The 20,187-nt window shown below is 35.5% G+C and overlaps 1 protein-coding gene across 1 annotated transcript in view; it reads left to right on the top strand.

Annotated features, from left to right (window-relative positions):
• The window catches only part of nop9 (NOP9 nucleolar protein), a 29,522-nt gene extending 10,000 nt beyond the window's left edge, over window positions 1–19,522 (top strand). The window contains exons 4-12 of the mRNA XM_082173040.1: window positions 408–602; window positions 2,496–2,603; window positions 3,605–3,746; window positions 5,442–5,634; window positions 9,798–9,938; window positions 11,710–11,829; window positions 17,093–17,311; window positions 18,112–18,217; window positions 19,212–19,522. Of these exons, the coding sequence (XP_082029166.1) occupies window positions 408–602; window positions 2,496–2,603; window positions 3,605–3,746; window positions 5,442–5,634; window positions 9,798–9,938; window positions 11,710–11,829; window positions 17,093–17,311; window positions 18,112–18,217; window positions 19,212–19,366 (1,379 nt within the window). The 3' untranslated portion in view covers window positions 19,367–19,522. The remainder of the gene's footprint in view (window positions 1–407; window positions 603–2,495; window positions 2,604–3,604; window positions 3,747–5,441; window positions 5,635–9,797; window positions 9,939–11,709; window positions 11,830–17,092; window positions 17,312–18,111; window positions 18,218–19,211) is intronic.
• Window positions 19,523–20,187: the final 665 nt, after the last annotated feature.

Here is a 20,187-nt window from a genome sequence, read left to right as displayed (position 1 = left end):
AAATTAGTTTGCTTAGCAAAAAAATTATAAATACATATATAAATAAAAAGTAGATTAAAATGTACAAATCAAACATTTGATTTAAATAAACAGATAACATTAAAATAACCAAGTAAATAAGTTAAAATTGTAAAAGTTATTAGTTATTTATTCATCTATTTAACAGATTCAATTAGATAAAAAAATTTAATAAATTTGATGAATATAAAGAAAAAGTAGATACGAGCCTGATACCGATTTTTTTTGTTGTTGTTTTTTGTATTTGCCGATACCGAGTATCTTCATTTTCATTTTTATTTTAGTTTTAAATATTGGGCAGAGAAACCAAAAGAGTTTGAGTTTGTGAATCTGCACTGAAGCAGGAGAACTGTGTTGACAGTGTCTCCTCATCTCATGTTCCTCTACAGAGGAATCGTCTGATGTCACAGGGGCTGAAGAGGAGCATTGTGGGATGTTGGAGGCTCAGGTGCAGCGTGTGAGTGCAGTGGTCCGGGAGAATCTGCTGGCGTTCGCTCAGGATCCGTACGGATCGCATCTGCTCCGGACACTCATGCAGGTGCTCAGCGGATGCTTGACCCGAGAACCAGCTGGTGCTCAGAAAGGTCAGAAACATCATCATCATCATCATAACGCTTGCTCCTGTTTCAGGGTTTGCGTTCTCAGGCCTTTATGCGTCATAAAGGATGTGGAAATGGACTGAATACATTATGTCGGGAGATATGGAGATTTATGACCACTTCATACGTTTGTTTGAAGTTTTTTCATTTTGTATAATTTGTACATTAAAGGTGCAGTGTGTAAGTTTTAGCACATCTAGTGGTGAGTTTGTGAACTGCACCCAACAGAAGTTAAGCCCAATTTATACTTCTGCGTCGAGTGTACGCTGTAGTGTACGTCGTAGGCTACGCACGTTGGCGACGCCGTCGTGAGCATTTATACTTCTGCGAATGTCTGTGTTGCTCTGCAGTTACACCGCCGAAACGCTAGTTAGCGCGGGTGGGTTTTAATGTTCCAGTTCCACTGTGTTTACATTCCTCGCGGCTGTTTTGAGTTTAGGTTTCTACGAGCAATGGCGACTGAAGGAGTCATACAGATGGCTGTATTTCCGCACTTCTTCAAGCAATCTCTCGGTCACTTGGTCTGTTTCCATGGCTCTTCACTGATCTTCGGAATTAAAAAATGGCGGGCGGGCGGTGCAGAGTGCAGAAGATCATTCCGGAAATGCGTAGGAGGAAACGCGATGCTATCCAGCCGACCAATCACAGATCTTGCGGTCCGCGTCGCCGCGCCGCGTAGTTACATTTTTGAGGAGGTGCGCGTCAGGGTACGGCGAAGGGTACGACGTATGGTACACGTCAATGCGTATGCTACGCCGTACCTTCTACGCGCACCCGACGCAGAAGTATAAATTGGCCTTTACGGTGGCCGACAGGAAGTGATGTCGTCGTCTGAGACAGCAGAGAGGAGCCAGTTAAACAATGAGGTTTCTTTACAAAGATCAATTAAAGGACAAGTTCGGTATTTTACACTTAAAGCCCTGTTTACAGATCGTATCTGATGAAATAGAACGGTTAAGATTAAAATTTGGACATATGCTCCTGTCCCGAGAATTTTAGGTTTATTTCGCTTTTGTGGACCTATTTTGCCAAACGCGTCACACCCGTGATTCTTCCGTTGAGAGCTTGAATAATAGACACTCCAGCCCAGTTGGTGGCGATAATGCACCTTTGCCAATTGCAAGCAAACCACGGGCATTTCATTGAATACACAGAAGAAGCAGAAGAAGAAGCGGCGGAGTAATACCGTAAAGGTGCTGCGGTCTCACAGCACGTCCTATTAAGTCAATGGAGTTGGACAAAAACTACGATAAAACCTGTTGGAATGCATCTTTTTCAGCGATTTTTGAGTGAACATATCAGTGAACACCCCTGACCACTCGGTGAGTTTCACGTCTTTGTAAACGAAAGTTTAATGTGTTTTTAGGACGGAATCTTCCAGTGCATATAGACAACCATTGTGGGGGTGGGGGGGAAAGCGAAATAAACCTAAAATTCTCGGGACAGCAGCATGTGTCCAAATTTTAATCTTAACCGTTCTATTTCATCAGATACGATCTGTAAACAGGGCTTTAAGTGTAAAATACCGAACTTGTCCTTTAAGAAATTAGGTTTACTTGATTATTCAGTAAAACGATGTTATTGTGAATATTATTGTCACTTGTTCATCATTGTGTCAGTGTTTTATTCTCTGACTTTAGCTGAAGCTTCTTTACACGAAGAACAACATAGTGACGAAACGCGTTTGTCCGTTCAGGGCCACCGTAGAAACATGTCGCAGAACACAAGCCCACTACCGTGCTTTCACGGCCGAAACATGTGGTGTGTTTGACTTTACCCGTGTTTAAATCGGACTCGTTTCTTACGGTTCTGGTTTCTGTCTCCGTCTTCTTTATTGAGAGCATCTGATCATTTATATTCTGTTTAATGTGTTTTCAGCCAAGAAGGACAAAAGATGTGAAGTTGAGCTGGTGGACTTTGAGATTCCCACATCGTTCTGGTGGGAGCTGAAGCATCTGGCCGACCGTCTGATGGAAAACATCAACGGTGATGACTTTTTCTTATCAGAGTTTTCAAGTAAATCTTGTGGCAACTGGCTGAAATATTATATAATTTAAATTTTATTTCAGTTAACGTTTTATTTTATTTTATAAGTAACACTTTTTTTTATGGTTTTAGTTAACTGTAATAACCCTGCACTATAATTGCTATAATATTTTTTTACATTTTTTTTTATAAAATTTTTTTTGTCCATTTTTTTAAATTAATTTTTATTTCAGTTTTGGGGATTTTTTGTATATCAAGTCTGTGTTGTTATTTTAGTTTTATTAGTATTTTGAATTTTAGTTCAATTTTTAGTACTTTTGTTATGTGCTTTTGTCTTTTTTATTTATTTAAATTTTGCTATTTAGGTTTAGTTTTAGTTTTCCTTTTCAGTTAATAATTTTAGTGCTTCATCTTTTATTGCCCACTAGAGATAAACCGATATTATTTTTTTATTACCGATACCAATTATTTGCATGTTTACGTGCCCGATAACCGATATACAGAACCGATATTTATTTATTTTATTTCTGTTTTATGGCAAATTATATTTACCGTTTATGGGTGAAACCGATATTGCAAAACCGATACCCGATTATGGGAAAATGCTTAAATATCAGGAAAATATCGGTAAAACAGATTATCGGTAGATCTCTAGTGCCAAGGAAAGATTTCAAATTTTCTTTGAGTTTTTTTATCTAATATTTATACTATATTTTATTTCAGCTTTATTTCAATCAACAGAAATACTTGTAAAAGTTGTAATTCTAGTTAATGCATCAAGTTAAACTAAAGGCAACTAGCTCAAATATATATATATAATTACATTTTATTTCAGTTAATGTTTATTTTATTTCAAGTAACAAATGTTTTTTATGGTTTTAATTAACTGTAATAACCCTGCACTATATTTCTATATTCTCTAAATTTCTACATTAAAAGTTCGGTGATGTTCAACTGTGTTTTTTTAACAAATCAAACTCTGATGTTGCGTTTCTTCACAGTCTTCGTGTCGAATCTGACGGCCTGCGCTGCTCTTCAGACTCTGCTGACGGTGTGTCACCGCAAGAGACCCAAACTGTGCAATAAGCTCAACAAGAGCATCATGGGATACCTGACGTCACTCAGCTCGGCTCCTGGAGTCAGGTGAGGAAGATCATCGAGCGCTGTGTAAATACGCTCGTTTTCGTCTATAAAAAAATGTCGTTGGCGAAAATAATGACGAAAATATATATTTTTATAGATGAAAACGAGACTGTAACTAAATAAAAAACTGTTTTAAATGACAAAAACTCTGATGAAAATCTATTTACATTTTCGTCAACGAATAAAAGCTAGACGAAGATGTTAGGTAGGGATGATTTGGGAAGAGATCCAGTCAGAGCTGATCGTAAACACACGTGCATCAGTGCATTGGATCCGCGCATTCGCTCTTAAAGTGACAGTGCTCAATAAACCTAATGGGTAATAAACCCTTAATATTAATCAAACAACAAAAGAAAAAGAGAAAAGCATTCACTGCTCTTTAATAGCTTTAATAAGGATTAATTATATTTAATTTATACAAATAAATTATGAATGATGTATTCAAGTTGTTTTAAAGAATGCATATATCATTCATTGAAAAGAAGATTGTGTTCTACTTTAGGAAAAGTGATTTTAATTATTTTAATTCAGTCACAACAGTCAATCTGTGTCTGTATTGGATGTTCAAACTTTAAAATCATTCATATTAACTGCTTAATATATTTTTTTTTCTCCGGGAGTATAAAATGGGTTTGGAAATTTTAGAGAAATTCTAAATGAATGCATTACAATTTGACTAAACCCATTATTAGACTAAAACTACTGTAGATTTAGTCAACTAAAATCTTATTGTATTTTGTCGCTTAAAACTAAAACAAGTATGACTAAAAATAACTCTCCAGTCCAGGGTTATTATCGTTTACTAAAAGCATAACTATTAAAAAACTTTTCTGTTCATGAAATAAAGCTGAAATATATGGAAGCTTGTTTCCGCCACAGAATAAAACATTTTAAAAGATAATTGCGACTTTTTATCTCGCAATTCTGACTTTATTTCACACAATTCTGACTTTATATCTCGCAATTCTGACTTTATATCTCGCAATTCTGATTGTATATAAAGATATAAAGTCAGAATTGCGAGATATAAACATGCAATTCTACGAAAAAATGTCAGAATTTCAAGTATATTTCTCGCAATTGCGAGTTTATATCTCATAATTCTGACTGTATAACCTGCAATTGCGACTTTATATCATGCAATTCTGAGATAAAAAGTCAGAATTGTGAGATTAAAAAGTCGCAATTACCTTTTTTATTTTTCACTCTGTGGCGTAAACAAGCTTCCATAGAAATACAATTATAATATTAGTTGGAAAACTTAAACTACACAAAATTTGAAATGTTGAAGAAGCACTAAAATTATTAAGTGAAAAAAATAAAATAATTTAAACCGAAATTAAAAACAAATTAAACCTAAGAAATAAAGACTATGAATAAAACTAAATCAAAATTTGCTGTCAAAATGAGCTCTGATCGAGCGATAGATGCACTGTCCAAAAAGTATTGTTGGTTTAACCTAAAAAGGAAGTAATCTGGTTGCTTTAACATTTTAAGTTCATCGAAATTAAAAAAATTTAGTTGATACAATGAAGGATATTGCTTTAATCAACAGAAACTCAAAATATGATGTTATCTGAACCACATAAATGATCTAAGCTGATTTGATAAAAGAAAAAATGCTGTGATAAGAAATCGTGTAAATAATAGTTTTCAGTGTGGATGTACTGACTCGTAACTCTGTTTCTGCCTCAGTCCTCTCCTGGTGTTCATGAAGGACCCGTCCGGGAGTCATCTCCTACAGAAGATCTTCAAGATCTCCCAGAAAGCTTTGCTGCGAGACGTTTACAGGAACCACCTGAGATCTCACCTGATGCCTCTGGCTCTTCATCCCATCGCAAACTTCCCCATCCAGAGCCTGATCGCAGCGTCCACACCCTTCAAACTGGTGATGCTTTCTTTACCAGTGCTAGTGATGTTTCGCATCTTCTTTACAGGGTTCCCAGGCATCCTTAAAAAGTCTTAAAGGGACAATGTGTAGCTTTTTAGGTATTTTATTATCTAAAATCTATATTTTTATTCATAAATATGCCCTCAATGGTGTACAAATACCTATGCCAATGTTCAGACTAATCCTCGTAAACGAAGAATTTATTATCTTTATATACATGGGACGGGTAAGTCCACGGAGGCTTCCATGTAGTTCCGCCATCTTGAAAAACTATAATAGCAGAGAGGGACAAAAAGTACTAGGCCAACGCGTTTCCACAACGCGTTTCGTTCAGAGCCAGCGTCACGTGACTGAAGCCAGCAGAAGCGGAGGAGCAGAGCAGTGAGAGGCGCTTGTCACTGCACCGGCAAGTTTAAAAGGATGCACACTGCACGGTTATTTATACACCGTTCATTCATACATACATATGAGTCACAGGATAAGGAGTCCTCGTCGTCGAAAAAGTCCAAAATAGATCGTAAAAGGAAACGTGACCGGAGATTACAAAAACAAGGGTTACTGTCAGGATAGCTAATGCAGGAGAAAGCTTTCAAAAGAGACACTGAAGTTGCCTGCTTTCTTCTCGACAGGTAAGTCAATGTTACAGTCTTAATTACAAGCTTTTTTTTCATTGCTTGGTTGTGTACTTTATTATATAGACAGTCGAACATTTATAGTTAAAAGTTAAACAGGCTCTTTGATGAATAGCAGCTATTGAGTAAAGTAACGATAGAGAAGGCTCTGATGATGATGATATCTAACAATGCACATACTTCAAAAAATATAACGAGTAAAGAAGGCATTACTACTAATTACCATAGTTAATGTTTTTCACAGTCAGTAGTTCATACTGTAACATTCTTTTTTTCGTTGTTTCAAGTTTCAGTTTGTTTTAAATAACAAACATGTTCACCCGAAGAAAAACTCGAAGTGCTATTATAAGACATCCTGTCATAGCTTTTAGGTACATAACGGCTACCGTAGATGCAACGCGCATTTGAAAAAGTGAGGCGCTGGAGAGCATTATTCGTTTGAATGCAAAATACAATTTCACCACTAGATGGGAGAAATTCCTACACAATGTCCCTTTAAATTAGATTATTTTATTTTTTTTCAATTTAAAGGGATAGTTCACCCAAAAATTTAAATTAGCCCATGATTTATTCACCCTCAAGTCATCCTAGGTATACAGTACAGGCCAGAAGTTTGGACACATTACTATTTTTAATGTTTTTGAAAGAAGTTTCTTCTGCTCATCAAGCCTGCATTTATTTGATCAAAAATACAGAAAAGAAAATGTAATATTGTGATATATTATTACAATTTAAAATAATTGGTTTTCAATTTATTATACTTTAAATTATCATTTATTTCTGTGATGCAAAGCTGAATTTTCAGGATCATTACTCCAGTCTATCACATGATCCTTTAGAAATCATTCTAATATTCTGGTTTATTATGAGTGTTGGACACAGTTCTGCTGCCTAATATATTTGATGAATAAAAGGTTAAAAAGAACTGCATTTATTCAACAAAAAAATAAAAATAATTTCTAATAATATAAATCTTCTTTACTATCACTTTTTATCAATTTAACACTTCCTTGCTGAATAGAAGTACTGATTTATTTCAAAAAAAGAAAGAAAAAAATGACTGACCAGTAGTGGATAGTGCTGTTACAAAAGATTTCTATTTTTAAAACATTTGCTTCTTTTTTTTTAAATTATTTATTCATCAAAGTATCCTAAACAAGTATCACAGGTTATGAAAAAATATTAAGCAGCAGAACTGTTTCCAACTTGGATAATGAATCATCATATTAGAATGATTTCTAAAGGATCATGTGATACTGGAGTTTTAAATTGTAATAATATATCACAATATTACATTTTTTTGTGTGTTTTTGATCAAATAAATGCAGGCTTGATGAGCAGAAGAAACTTCTTTCAAAAACATAAAAAATAGTAATGTGTCCAAACTTTTGGCCTTTACTATATATGACTTTCTTCTTTCAGACGAATACAATCAGAGTTATATTAATAAATGTCCTGCTCTTCCAAGCTTTATAATGGCAGTGAATGGCTGTTTCTGTTTTGAAGTCCATAAAGTGCATCTAACCATCATTTGAAACGCAAAAGAGGAATCAATTCGGTGTTCGAGCGCTGTCTGAAACACGTCTCTCTCTCTCTCTCTCTCTCTCTCTCTCTCTCTCTCTCTGCGTGTGTGTGGCGTGTGTGTGGCTGTACGCACATATAACGCTCGATTCCCGATTTTCACCTCTTCCGCGTTTAAAATTGTTTGAATGTGTAAATTGGCAAGACAAAACACGTCCAAATTATAAACTTTCACTCTATGATGCTAGGGGTGTGCGATATGACGATTTTTGATCATGGACGATTAAAATGTCTCCACGATCTGCTTTTGAAGAAATATCGTAGAATCGTGCATTATATCTGTTCTGGCGCCTCTGTCCCAACATACTGAACAACGCCACGTATATTCAGATCAAATGTTAACGCAGCGGAACGGGACACTACAGTTCACAAAAGTTCATAATTTGCATGTGCTTTAATGCCTTGTCGGTTAAACATTTATTTTGCGTGCTGATGCGCTGTTCTAACGTGTGTGTTTCTCAGCGCGTACATGTGAAGCTCACATGCACTAAAAGCCTGTCTACCAGTGCCTGGATACTGGTCTAAGTTATCTTTCGAGTCTTATTGTGCTAATACTGTCAAATACACACAAGGTTTACATAAACAAAGTCGGTGAAGTCTAAAGTGAAAGCAAACTTGAGAAAATTGAGAGAAAATCTGCTTGTCAAATGCGTGTATATTAGACGCGTCGCGTGCAGCTCTTAAAGAGACAGTAGCAATAGTAAACACGCTGCCGCTTGTCCTTAAAGGGATAGTTCACCCAAAAATAAAAATTCTCATTATTTACGCACTCTAATGTTGTTCCAAACCTGTATTAATTTCCTTCTAATATTTTCTAATATTTTTCTAATATTAATATTTTGAAGAATGTGGCTATCAAAACAGTATAGCTGGTCCCCATTGACTTTCATAGGAGAAAAATATACTATGGTAGTCACTGGGGTATATCAACTGTTTGGTTACCCACATTCTTCCAAATAACTTTTATTTTCAACAGAAGAAAGAAACTTATTCGAGTTTAAAACAACTTGAGAGAGTAAATTATGACAATTTGAATTTTTAGGAGAACTATCCCTTTAATGTTAATAAAACAACAAAATGCAAAGAGAAAATCACTCACTGCTCTTGACTGATAACTTTTATAGTAGCTTTAATAAGTATCAATTTATAATTTATACAGTGAAGTCTATGTTTTGTTTTATTTTCATATTTGTTCATTTAATTACTTTCTTCAATGCTACTGTTAAATACACCTGTAGCTGAAAACATAAAGCACTGTTTATGTAATTTGTATATTAAGTTGTGTATGTTGTGTAATGTGTATCTTTGATCTTAATATTTAATAACAAAGAAAATAATGACAAAATGTTTTATCTTCGCCCCGTCTGCCATTCTTTTTTATTTTATATTTTGTTACCTAAGGCTTTGTTTTTAAAATATGGACATTAGATTGGCTGTAATGCTCAGTCACAAAATAGTAAAACCAACATAAAAAAGAATCGTGATAAAATCGTTAATCGTGATTTTTCCAGAAAAAAATCGTGATATGATATTTTTGCCATATCGCCCACCCCTACTATGATGGTTAAATTTAGCAGTTAATCCACAAACTGCAATCCGTTTCATCCCTATTAAAGAGTCTTAAATATTTTTTTACATTTAAGGCCATAAAAAGTCTTATTTTTACTTTTGAGATGTCTTAAAGTTTAGATGACACTTTGACTTTGATGCATCTAAATACTTTCACTGCGCGATGTATGCATACATCTAATCAGTTTAGGAGAATACGCCCTTATATAGGTCAAAAATGCAGCTGGAAATCAATTTAAGTTCGAGATGCATGTTTTTGTCATTATTGCACACCTCTAATGTACAGTATTCATTTGTAATTTTACTTTGACTTAAAAAAAAAAAGTGCAGGAACCATGTATTTCCTTTAACATGTGCCTCTTATTTCCACCTGCTCAGTTCCTGAAGATCTTCGACGAGTTGATGGAGGGTTTCGAGGCGATTCTGGCGGCGGGGAACATCGCGGTCGTGGTGCAGATGGTGGAGAGCTGCGTTCAGTGGGAGGAGAGGCAGGGAGAACTGCTACAGCGCCTCCTGCAGGTCAGGAGGAATTACTGCACTAATCTATAATTGTAATCAACACATGTCTGCAGTTAAAGGTGCAGTGTGTAAGTTTTAGCACATCTAGTGGTGAGTGTGTGAACTGCACCCAACAGAAGTTACGGTGGCCGACAGGAAGTGATGTCGTCGTCTGAGACAGCAGAGAGGAGCCAGTTAAACAATGAGGTTTCTTTACAATAAGAAATTAGGTTTACTTGATTATTCAGTAAAACGATGTTATTGCGAATATTATTGTGACTTGTTCATCATTGTGTCAGTGTTTTATTCTCTGACTTTAGCTGAAGTTTCTTTACACGAAGATCAACATAGTGACGAAACGCGTTTGTCCGTTCAGGGCCACCGTAGAAACATGTGGATGTAAGCGGACCCGCAGTGTGTGTAGAGAGAATCGGCTCATTCTAAGCTAATAAACACGTAACGCTTCATTATGTAAGGTCTTTATACACCACTGAACACATAGTTATGTATATGATATTGCATTTCTGTCAACAGATCCTCCTAAATATTACACACTGCACCTTTAAAGGGGACATGTCATGCAAATCTGATACCTGAAACCTTTCTCTGCAAGCATGTCAGAAAATAAGCCGATCAGATTTCGCTCTCCTTCTGATGTATGAAGAGGATCTTATTATAACATTACCGGCCCTTAATCTGCACGTTTACACCCACAAGTGACGACAGAGACCAGTTCTAACGCAATGATAAAGATCCAGCAAAGCCTGAAACTGTGGTTGAGCACAGACGAGCACTGAACACTATTGACCAGAACATGTCACCGCTGTCTTATAAACACCTCAGGAACTGTGGACACTTGTGGAGAAGTTAAACATGATGATGAGATGATCAGTGTAACTCCACAACAACTACAGAAATGTCTCCACTAACATTCAGAAACTCTTCCTGAGTCTCTCCGTAAGGCTGCACTCGCTACTGGTTATTCTGGGATTCCGGATGAGTGAGATTGGCCTGTTCTGTTATTGCCGGAGTTTCTGAAGCTCGTGTAAAGACTCCGCCCTCCTCTGAACGGAGGCGGAGCAACAGCTCATTTGCATATAAAGAGACACACACAAAAACAGTGTGTTTTTGCTCACAGCCAAAATGGGGCAAATTTGACAAGCTAAAATAAATGATCTGGTATTTTGAGCTGAAATTTTACAGACACATTCTGGGGACGCCAGAGATTTATATTACATCTTGTGAAAAGGGGCATAATATGTCACCTTTAAAACTGCCCCGTTATGCCTTTTCGGATATGACCTTTCATGCAGTGTGTATTAGAGCTGTTTGTGAATGTAAATGGTCTGCAAAGTTTCAAAGATCAAAAGAAAGGAGCATTCTGAACTGCATGAATTTTTTTAGATGGTAACTAATTTGCATAATGCCAGCCTATGGTTTTGATTGGCTGAACAGCTTTTGGTTCATGTTGAGGACGCTGTTTCTGTTCGATGCGAATCCACTTGGTTAAACCTACGCCATCGTTACTGTTGTTCATATCACAAGTGCTGAGTTTTCATATGTATCCGGATTAATGTAGACGTAGCCCAAGTCTTTCAAAATCACAAAATTAAATTGTGATTGTGAACTCCCAGTTTCAGTTTCAACTCTCGTTGTTCAACACGTCAACTTAATGTCTTGTTTATTTGAGCATCATGTTTTTTTCTAATCCTATTCCTCATGAATAGTTGATAAAGTCTGGTATTTCATTAAGATCAGCTGATAATAAATGTTAAACTCCATTTCCCATCAGGCCTTTCACTGCAGTGAACCGGCGTCTCTGCAAGTTTCTTGTCTGCCTCTGTTTCTGTCATTCTTGACGTATGAAGTGTATTACAAAACCGAGCCAGCAGAGGGCGACGCCGTCACACAGGTGAGTGTGGATGTAGTGCATTATGGGGACTTTTAATGCCTTGTCCAAACACACACACACACACACACACACACACACACACACTCTTTGCTCTCGACCACTTGTCTACGTGCATGATGTTTATCCTCTATTTGGCCCAAGTGTTCAACGTGTGTGTAGAACTTTTGATTAATTGAAGGGACACACTTACAGTCCAATGCAAGTGTTTACAGAGCTTTTATTTATTATATTTTCAATACTTTGCATTTTAAAATAAACTTTTTAACAGAAGAGACACATTTTAAATTGTGGTGCTTCTAATTAAGTGATAAAAACAGTTGTACAAAATAGGCCATACTCATCTTTACACCAATAAAATGTGCAACACTTTGTTTTTACTACCAAATTATATGCATCTAATTAATTTAAATTACAGTGGAAATGTTTTCCTCGACATCTCGCGATTTCGGGGCACATGAGCTCCCGAACATAATGCATGATGGGATACGCTTAGCTCCGAATCGGTATTAGGGATAGTGAGGGTTTAGTGTGCATTAAGGGCATTTTTAAGATATGGGACAGTCTTGTGCACTTACTTTCACGCTCTCAAGTGTCCAAGAGTGGGTAGTGTGGGTATTTGGACAAGGCAAACATGTGAACGCAGCTGCAGGAGAGTCTGTATCCCACAATGCAATGCTTTTGGCTCAACCTTCCATTTCCAGTGTGGCAAAAATGAACAAAAAGTAACATCAACCATCTTATTCACTTGATATTTGATCGATTTACACATTATAATCATTATCTTTCCAAGTTTAACTACTAGATGCTGCTGCACAACACTGGATAAACACTGACATTGTGAAATTTTGATATGTATTGTGTAGCTCTAGTTGAAAAAAATAATGTAATAATTATTATAATATATATTATATATTAGAGTATATATTATAATAAAATAAATGATTTTGTCAAGGAGTGAATCTGCATAGAAATTTAAATATTATTAAAATTATTATTATAATTTAATCATTTAAAATGCCTTTTTCCTCTTGAGTTTAAACCATCATTAAAAAAAATGAATAAAAATTGTACAAATAATTAAATATTGAATTATATATTAACTGGCTAAACTGATATAGGTTGTATTATTTTTGCTTCAAATTGCAGGTTTTTAAGATATAAAAATAATGTATCCAAGATCTTAGTTCACCTTTAATGCAACAAAATGCATATATCAAACAAATATAAACTTTTAAGTGACAAAGACAAAATAAAAATCTAGAATTACATGGTTGCATAAGTGTACATAATTTGTAATGAGGCATGGAATTGTTATAACCAATCACATTCAAACTCATACTGAAAAGAAATAATTCTCTTGTTCAGGATTATTATCGTTAACTAAAAGCAAAACTATTAAAACCATTTCTGTTCATTGAGATATAGCTGAAATAAAATAAACTATAAATATTAGTTGGAAAACTTAAACTGCACAACATTAGAAATTTTGAAGAAGCAGTAAAATTAGTAACTGGAAATAAATAAAAACCAAAACCGAATTTAAAAATAAATTAAACTTAAATAATAAAAACTAATAAAAATGACAAATCACATAAAATGAAGCTAAGATTAACATGAAAACTAAAAATATAAGCTTATTGAAAATTATTATTTTATAAATATGTAGTATGCAATATATAAAGTGCAGTATGTAAAGTGTAAAGTGTAGTATTCAGTATACAGTAAGTAAAGTGTAGAATGCAATATGTAAAGTGCAGTATGTAGTGTAGTATGCCTTATATAAAGTGTAGTGTGGTGTATATAAAGTGTAGTGTGGTGTGTATAAAGTGTAGTATGGTGTGTATAAAGTGTAGTATGGTGTGTATAAAGTGTAGTATGGTGTATATAAAGTGTAGTATGGTGTGTATAAAGTGTAGTATGGTGTGTATAAAGTGTAGTATGCAGTATAAAATGCCATATAGAACATTTTGTATGCAGCAAGTAAAGTGTAGTATGCATTATATAAAGTGTAGTATGGTGTATAAAAAGTGTAGTATGTAGTGTATTATGCCTTACATAAAGTGTAGTATTCAGTGTGTAAAGTGTAGTATGCCTTACATAAAGTGTAGTATTCAGTATGTAGTGTAGTATGCCTTACATAGTGTAGTATGCAGTGTGTAAAGTGTAGTATGCAGTGTGTAAAGTGTAGTATGCCTTACATAGTGTAGTATGCAGTGTGTAAAGTGTAGTATGCAGTGTGTAAAGTGTAGTATGCAGTGTGTAAAGTGTAGTATGCCTTACATAGTGTAGTATGGTGTGTATAAAGTGTAGTGTGGTGTATATAAAGTGTAGTGTGGTGTGTATAAAGTGTAGTATGGTGTGTATAAAGTGTAGTATGGTGTGTATAAAGTGTAGTATGGTGTATATAAAGTGTAGTATGGTGTGTATAAAGTGTAGTATGGTGTGTATAAAGTGTAGTATGCAGTATAAAATGCCATATAGAACATTTTGTATGCAGCAAGTAAAGTGTAGTATGCATTATATAAAGTGTAGTATGGTGTATAAAAAGTGTAGTATGTAGTGTATTATGCCTTACATAAAGTGTAGTATTCAGTGTGTAAAGTGTAGTATGCCTTACATAAAGTGTAGTATTCAGTATGTAGTGTAGTATGCCTTACATAGTGTAGTATGCAGTGTGTAAAGTGTAGTATGCAGTGTGTAAAGTGTAGTATGCCTTACATAGTGTAGTATGCAGTGTGTAAAGTGTAGTATGCAGTGTGTAAAGTGTAGTATGCAGTGTGTAAAGTGTAGTATGCCTTACATAGTGTAGTATGCAGTGTGTAAAGTGTAGAATGCAGTGTGTAAAGTGTAGTATGCCTTACATACTGTAGTATGCAGTGTGTAAAGTGTAGTATGCCTTACATAGTCAAGTCAAGTCAAGTTTATTTGTATAGCGCTTTTCACAATACAGATTGTATCAAAGCAGCTTCACAGTATTAAATTTAAATAATACAACAAAGTTTATTTCAAGAGGAATTTATTGATTGGTAAAATTTAATTAAATATCCCCAAAATATCCCCATAGTGTAGTATGCAGTGTGTAAAGTGTAGTATGCAGCATGTAGTGTAGTATGTAGTGTGTAGTGTAGTATGCAGTGTGTAAAGTGTAGTATGCAGTGTGTAAAGTGTAGTATGCAGCATGTAATGTAGTATGTAGTGTAGTATGCAGTGTGTAGTGTAGTATGCAGTGTGTAAAGTGTAGTATGCAGTGTGTAAAGTGTAGTATGCAGTGTGTAAAGTGTAGTATGTAGTGTAGTATGCAGTATGTAGTGTAGTATGCAGTGTGTAAAGTGTAGTATGCAGTGTGTAAAGTGTAGTATGCAGTGTGTAAAGTGCAGTGTGTAAAGTGTAGTATGCAGTGTGTAAAGTGTAGTATGCAGTGTGTAAAGTGCAGTATGTAGTATGTAGTGTAGTATGCAGTGTGTAAAGTGTAGTATGCAGTGTGTAAAGTGCAGTATGCAGTGTGTAACGTGTAGTATGCAGTGTGTAAAGTGTAGTATGCAGTGTGTAAAGTGTAGTATGCAGTGTGTAAAGTGTAGTATGCAGTAGGGATGGGCATTCGATTAAATTTTCTTTGTCGATCGTCGGGAGAATTAACGATCGACTATCGATTAATCATTAATATTTTTATATTGAAATTCATTATTTCTTTAACTTTTTATAAATTAAAAAATGCAATGAAAATACAAAAATACAGTTTGTTTGTCCTCGATGAGATCTTTATTACAAGAAGATCAACTTGTGGCAGTGAAACTGGACGTTCGGTAGACTTGAAGATTCCTGCGGTGCTCTAAACCAGCGGAACCTGCAGCTGCGAGCCGGCGTTCTTAAACAGAGACCCATGGCCACTTCATCCATTTTCTGTGATCGGATAGCTATCCGCTCGTGAAAAGACCAAATCTAAATGCCCTCCGAAACACATTCGAGACGGATTTAAATCCGAATGCTCAAACCAGGAGGAGATCTGAGACGCATTCCAGACGAAACTGGACAAGAGTAAATGCATCTGGTTGTTGAAACCACATGTGTAAATTTGACTTATCCCAAAAATGATAAGAAATAAACGTGTGAGAGCGTGTTATAGGCTATATGTCATGTTATATCCAGATATGACGACGCTACTTCAACACGCATCACCACAGATGAGCATCTATTCATCAAGCCAACGTGCAAACTATCGCAAATCAAAGTGAAAGTAATTTCATCAACACATAATCATCTTCATTAAAAGTAAAGAACCGAAATGATCTTACCAGGGCTGTTGCTGCAATATCTTGTTGCGGTCTTTGATTTAGAAATTTTCGCTGATGATCAATAAAATGCAGCTGAAAATCAGTTGCTTTCGATGACGTGCAACAATTTAAATATGCATATAGCGCTGGAATTCAAGATCGGATTTATATCCGTTTTGCAAAAACACATTTATGTGACCAGGTGTAAATGGAATCGTTTTGATAAATCAGATAGCTATCCGATCTGAGAAAACGCATGAAGTTCCCATAGAACTTCTGCACCAGTCTACTGATTTCTGTTGAGAAAGATAAGCATGTTGACATGATCTGGGATCAGACGCGACCGCAACCTGGTGACAGCCAGTCCAGCCGCCGAAAACACCCGCTCTGAGGGGACTGACGTTCCCGGGATGCGCAGGTACCTCCGCGCTAAAATTAATTCCATTGCTTCAAGACTCACACTACGCAACGCAACCTGCATTAGTTTAATCGATAACAAATAAACGTGATCGACGAAATTCTTAACGATCAATTATCGATCGTCGATTAATCATGCCCATCCCTAGTATGCAGTATGGTATGCAGTGTGTAAAGTGTAGTATGCAGTATGTAGTGTAGTATGCAGTGTGTAAAGTGTAGTATGTAGTGTAGTATGCAGTGTGTAAAGTGTAGTATGCAGTGTGTAAAGTGCAGTATGCAGTGTGTAAAGTGCAGTATGCAGTGTGTAAAGTGCAGTATGCAGTGTGTAAAGTGTAGTATGCAGTGTGTAAAGTGTAGTATGCAGTGTGTAAAGTGCAGTATGCAGTGTGTAAAGTACAGTATGCAGTGTGTAAAGTGTAGTATGCAGTGTGTAAAGTGTAGTATGCAGTGTGTAAAGTGTAGTATGCAGTGTGTAAAGTGTAGTATGCAGTATGCAGTGTGTAAAGTGTAGTATGCAGTATGCAGTGTGTAAAGTGTAGTATGCAGCTGACATGCTCTGTCTGTGTGTTCAGGCTTCTCCTCAGGCTTTCTCAGTGTGTTATCACGGCTCTCGGCTGGTTCAAGCGCTGGCCGGGTTTAAAGAGCGATCGGTTCTGATGAACAGCCTTCATGACCTCTGCCCCCGTGACCTCTTGACCTTCGCCACCGACCCCTTCGGGAGCCACGCGCTTCAGGTGATGGTGACGCTGGCCAGCGATAAGGGCCGGGGGAAGATCCTGAGGAAGATGGAGGTAAAGCTTCACAAACACTACGCAGCTCAGCTCTGTCTCTAACACGCTTGAATTAAAGGTGCAGTGTGTAAGATTTACGAGGATCTGTTGACAGAAATACAATATCATACACATATCTATGTTTTCAGTGGTGTATAAAGAGCTTATTTCCTATTTCCCTTAAGTTGAAATAGCCAATTTGCGCCAACATGTTTCTACGGTGGCCCTGAACGGACAAACGCGTTTCGTCACTATGTTGTTCTTCGTGTAAAGAAGCTTCAGCTAAAGTCAGCGAATAAAACATTGACACAATGACGAACAAGTGACAATAATATTCACAATAACATCGTTTTACTGAATAATTATATAAACCTAATTTCTTAATTGATCTTTATAAAGAAACCTCATTGTTTAACTGGCTCCTCTCTGCTGTCTCAGACGACGACATCACTTCCTGTCGGCCACCGTAACTTCTGCTGGGTGCAGTTCACACACTCACCACTAGATGTGCTAAAACTTACACACTGCACCTTTAAGCTGAAACTCAGGTTTCATTGGACATTTTTAAAGTGATTTTGAAAGATTTGGAGACAGAAACACTGACTTATGTATTGATTTACTTATTTTATTATTAAATTTGCCTGTGTGTTTTCTATATATGTATGTATGAATGTTATTTGTTAAACCCATGCGAGTTGTGTTGCTGATAATCTTCAGGACGCTCTTACAAAAGGGATTTTTGATCTCAATCTGCTTTCTTTCCTGGTAAAATAAAGGTTATCATAATAATAATAATCTGAATTATGTAATCTCTGTGTCAGGACATGTATGTGGATCTGGCGTGTTCGATGTACGGCAGTCGTTTGCTGGAGGCCGTGTGGAACAGCGCCACCATCAGTCAGAGGAAGAGAATAGCAGACAAACTCGGTGAGAAAACATGCTTTCATGAATGAATACATTTTTCACCAGATAAACTGAAATAAAAATGAAAAACAATAATTCATATTATTTAATAAATTAATAATTTTTCACCAGATGACTTAAATAGCTCTATTTGAAAAGAATTTAAAAAAATTAAACCCCAGAACAACATCATAAAAGCAATTTTAGTAAGTGAGGAATTTATAAAATTGTAGCTTTTTATAAATAAAATTATAATTTACTATTGCATGCATTTAGAGCCCAGAGCCCGGAAATGATTATTATTATTATTATTTTTCAGAGAGCTTATTTTATTTAATTTTAATATTATTATTTTTTATGCAGGTTTTTTGGAGATTTTTTTTTAATTTACCTTTAAATGTCTAGATTTGATAAATAACTAATAAATAAATCGCAATTTAATTAATATTAAATCGCATATTATTTCAACTTAAATTCAAAATGACTCACAATTTCATCCAAAACCCTTTTAATTCAGCTCAAAATATCTTACATTTGGGTGTCTTTGCCGACCTCTAATAAAAAATTATATACCATGATATTTCATGACTCTAGATGGCCTTATATCTCTATATTCCGCTGGGTCCTAAAGTCAGTTCGCTTCAGTGTGCATTCAGATACACATGTATTATAAACATTATAAAATAATTTTTTGTTAAAGTTTTTGCATTTTTAGTTTGAATTTTGAGCATTTTTTGTTTTTCATTCCTAAGGTTACTTTTTAAAATTTCAACCACAAAACTCCTCAAATTCATTCAAAAAGAAATGTGTGTATTCGTGGTTCAAGTGCGACAAAAGTCCTGAGGTCTTGGACGCCTCTGATGAACACTCAATTTTTAACTAAATGATTTCTGGGTCAAAATGACCCGAGGGAAGGATGAGGTTAATATGAGCGGAGACGTTATTTTATCTTGATCATGTTCTTGACGTGTTCTTGACATGTTCTTGATCATGTTCTGATCATGTTCTGGTCTCTCAGTCCCCAGTGAATCTCAGCTTCGACCCGATCGGTTTGCGAGGCACATCTGGGCCAAATTCGGTCTGACGTCGTTCCTGAAGCGCCAGGGCGACTGGATGGAAGTGCAAACGGGAGAGTCGAAGAAGAGGAAGATGTTCAGGGATATTCTGGAGTGATGAGTTCACTCACAGAGACGTTCCACAAACTCCTGTGGATGTTGTGAATCATTCCAGCTGAACGACGACGCCATCCGAGAGACGTTTTACTCATGAGGAAGTTTCATAGAATCGCTTTTGAAGATGCATTTTTGAATAAAAAACATCAAAACATGATATTATTGCGTATGTGTGTGCAACACATCTGACTGATGTATGCGACAAATCATCCAGAAGTGACATCGTTAACCACAGGCCATAAATCATAACCACTGGATACCTGATCAAACTTTCACAATAGCATTTTTACACACATAATAATGCCTATTTTTAAATTTTTAGGGCTGCGCAATATTGGAAAAAATTACATTGTGATATTTGTTTTTCTATGATATATATTGTGATGTGAAACTATGATATTATATATAATTTTTTTTTTTTACATTTTCATGAAAAGTTAAGACTACATATTAGACAATTTTCTTTTATTAATATAAATTAATTAATAAATTTTTCACCGGATGACTTGGGAAAAAAAATCTTGAATTAATTTAAATTAATGGAATTAGTGGAAATCATGAATAAATATAAATTAATAAATTAATCATTTTATTTAATTAATACTTTTGTGTTGAAAGAAATCATGAATTTAAATTAATGAATTAATCATTTTTCACCAGATAACTTGGAAAAAAAATCATGGATAAATATTAATTGAATTAAAAGTTCACCAGACGACTTCAAAGAAATCATGAATTAGTCTAAATGAATAAATTAAGATTTTTTGACATCATGAGGACAATCATAAGTTAATGAATTAATCATTTTTCACCAGGTAACTT

Source organism: Leuciscus leuciscus (assembly GCF_965113295.1).
Source record: "Leuciscus leuciscus genome assembly, chromosome: 6".
Classification (NCBI taxonomy): domain Eukaryota; kingdom Metazoa; phylum Chordata; class Actinopteri; order Cypriniformes; family Leuciscidae; genus Leuciscus; species Leuciscus leuciscus.
This window is presented reverse-complemented; position numbering and strand designations above follow the sequence as displayed.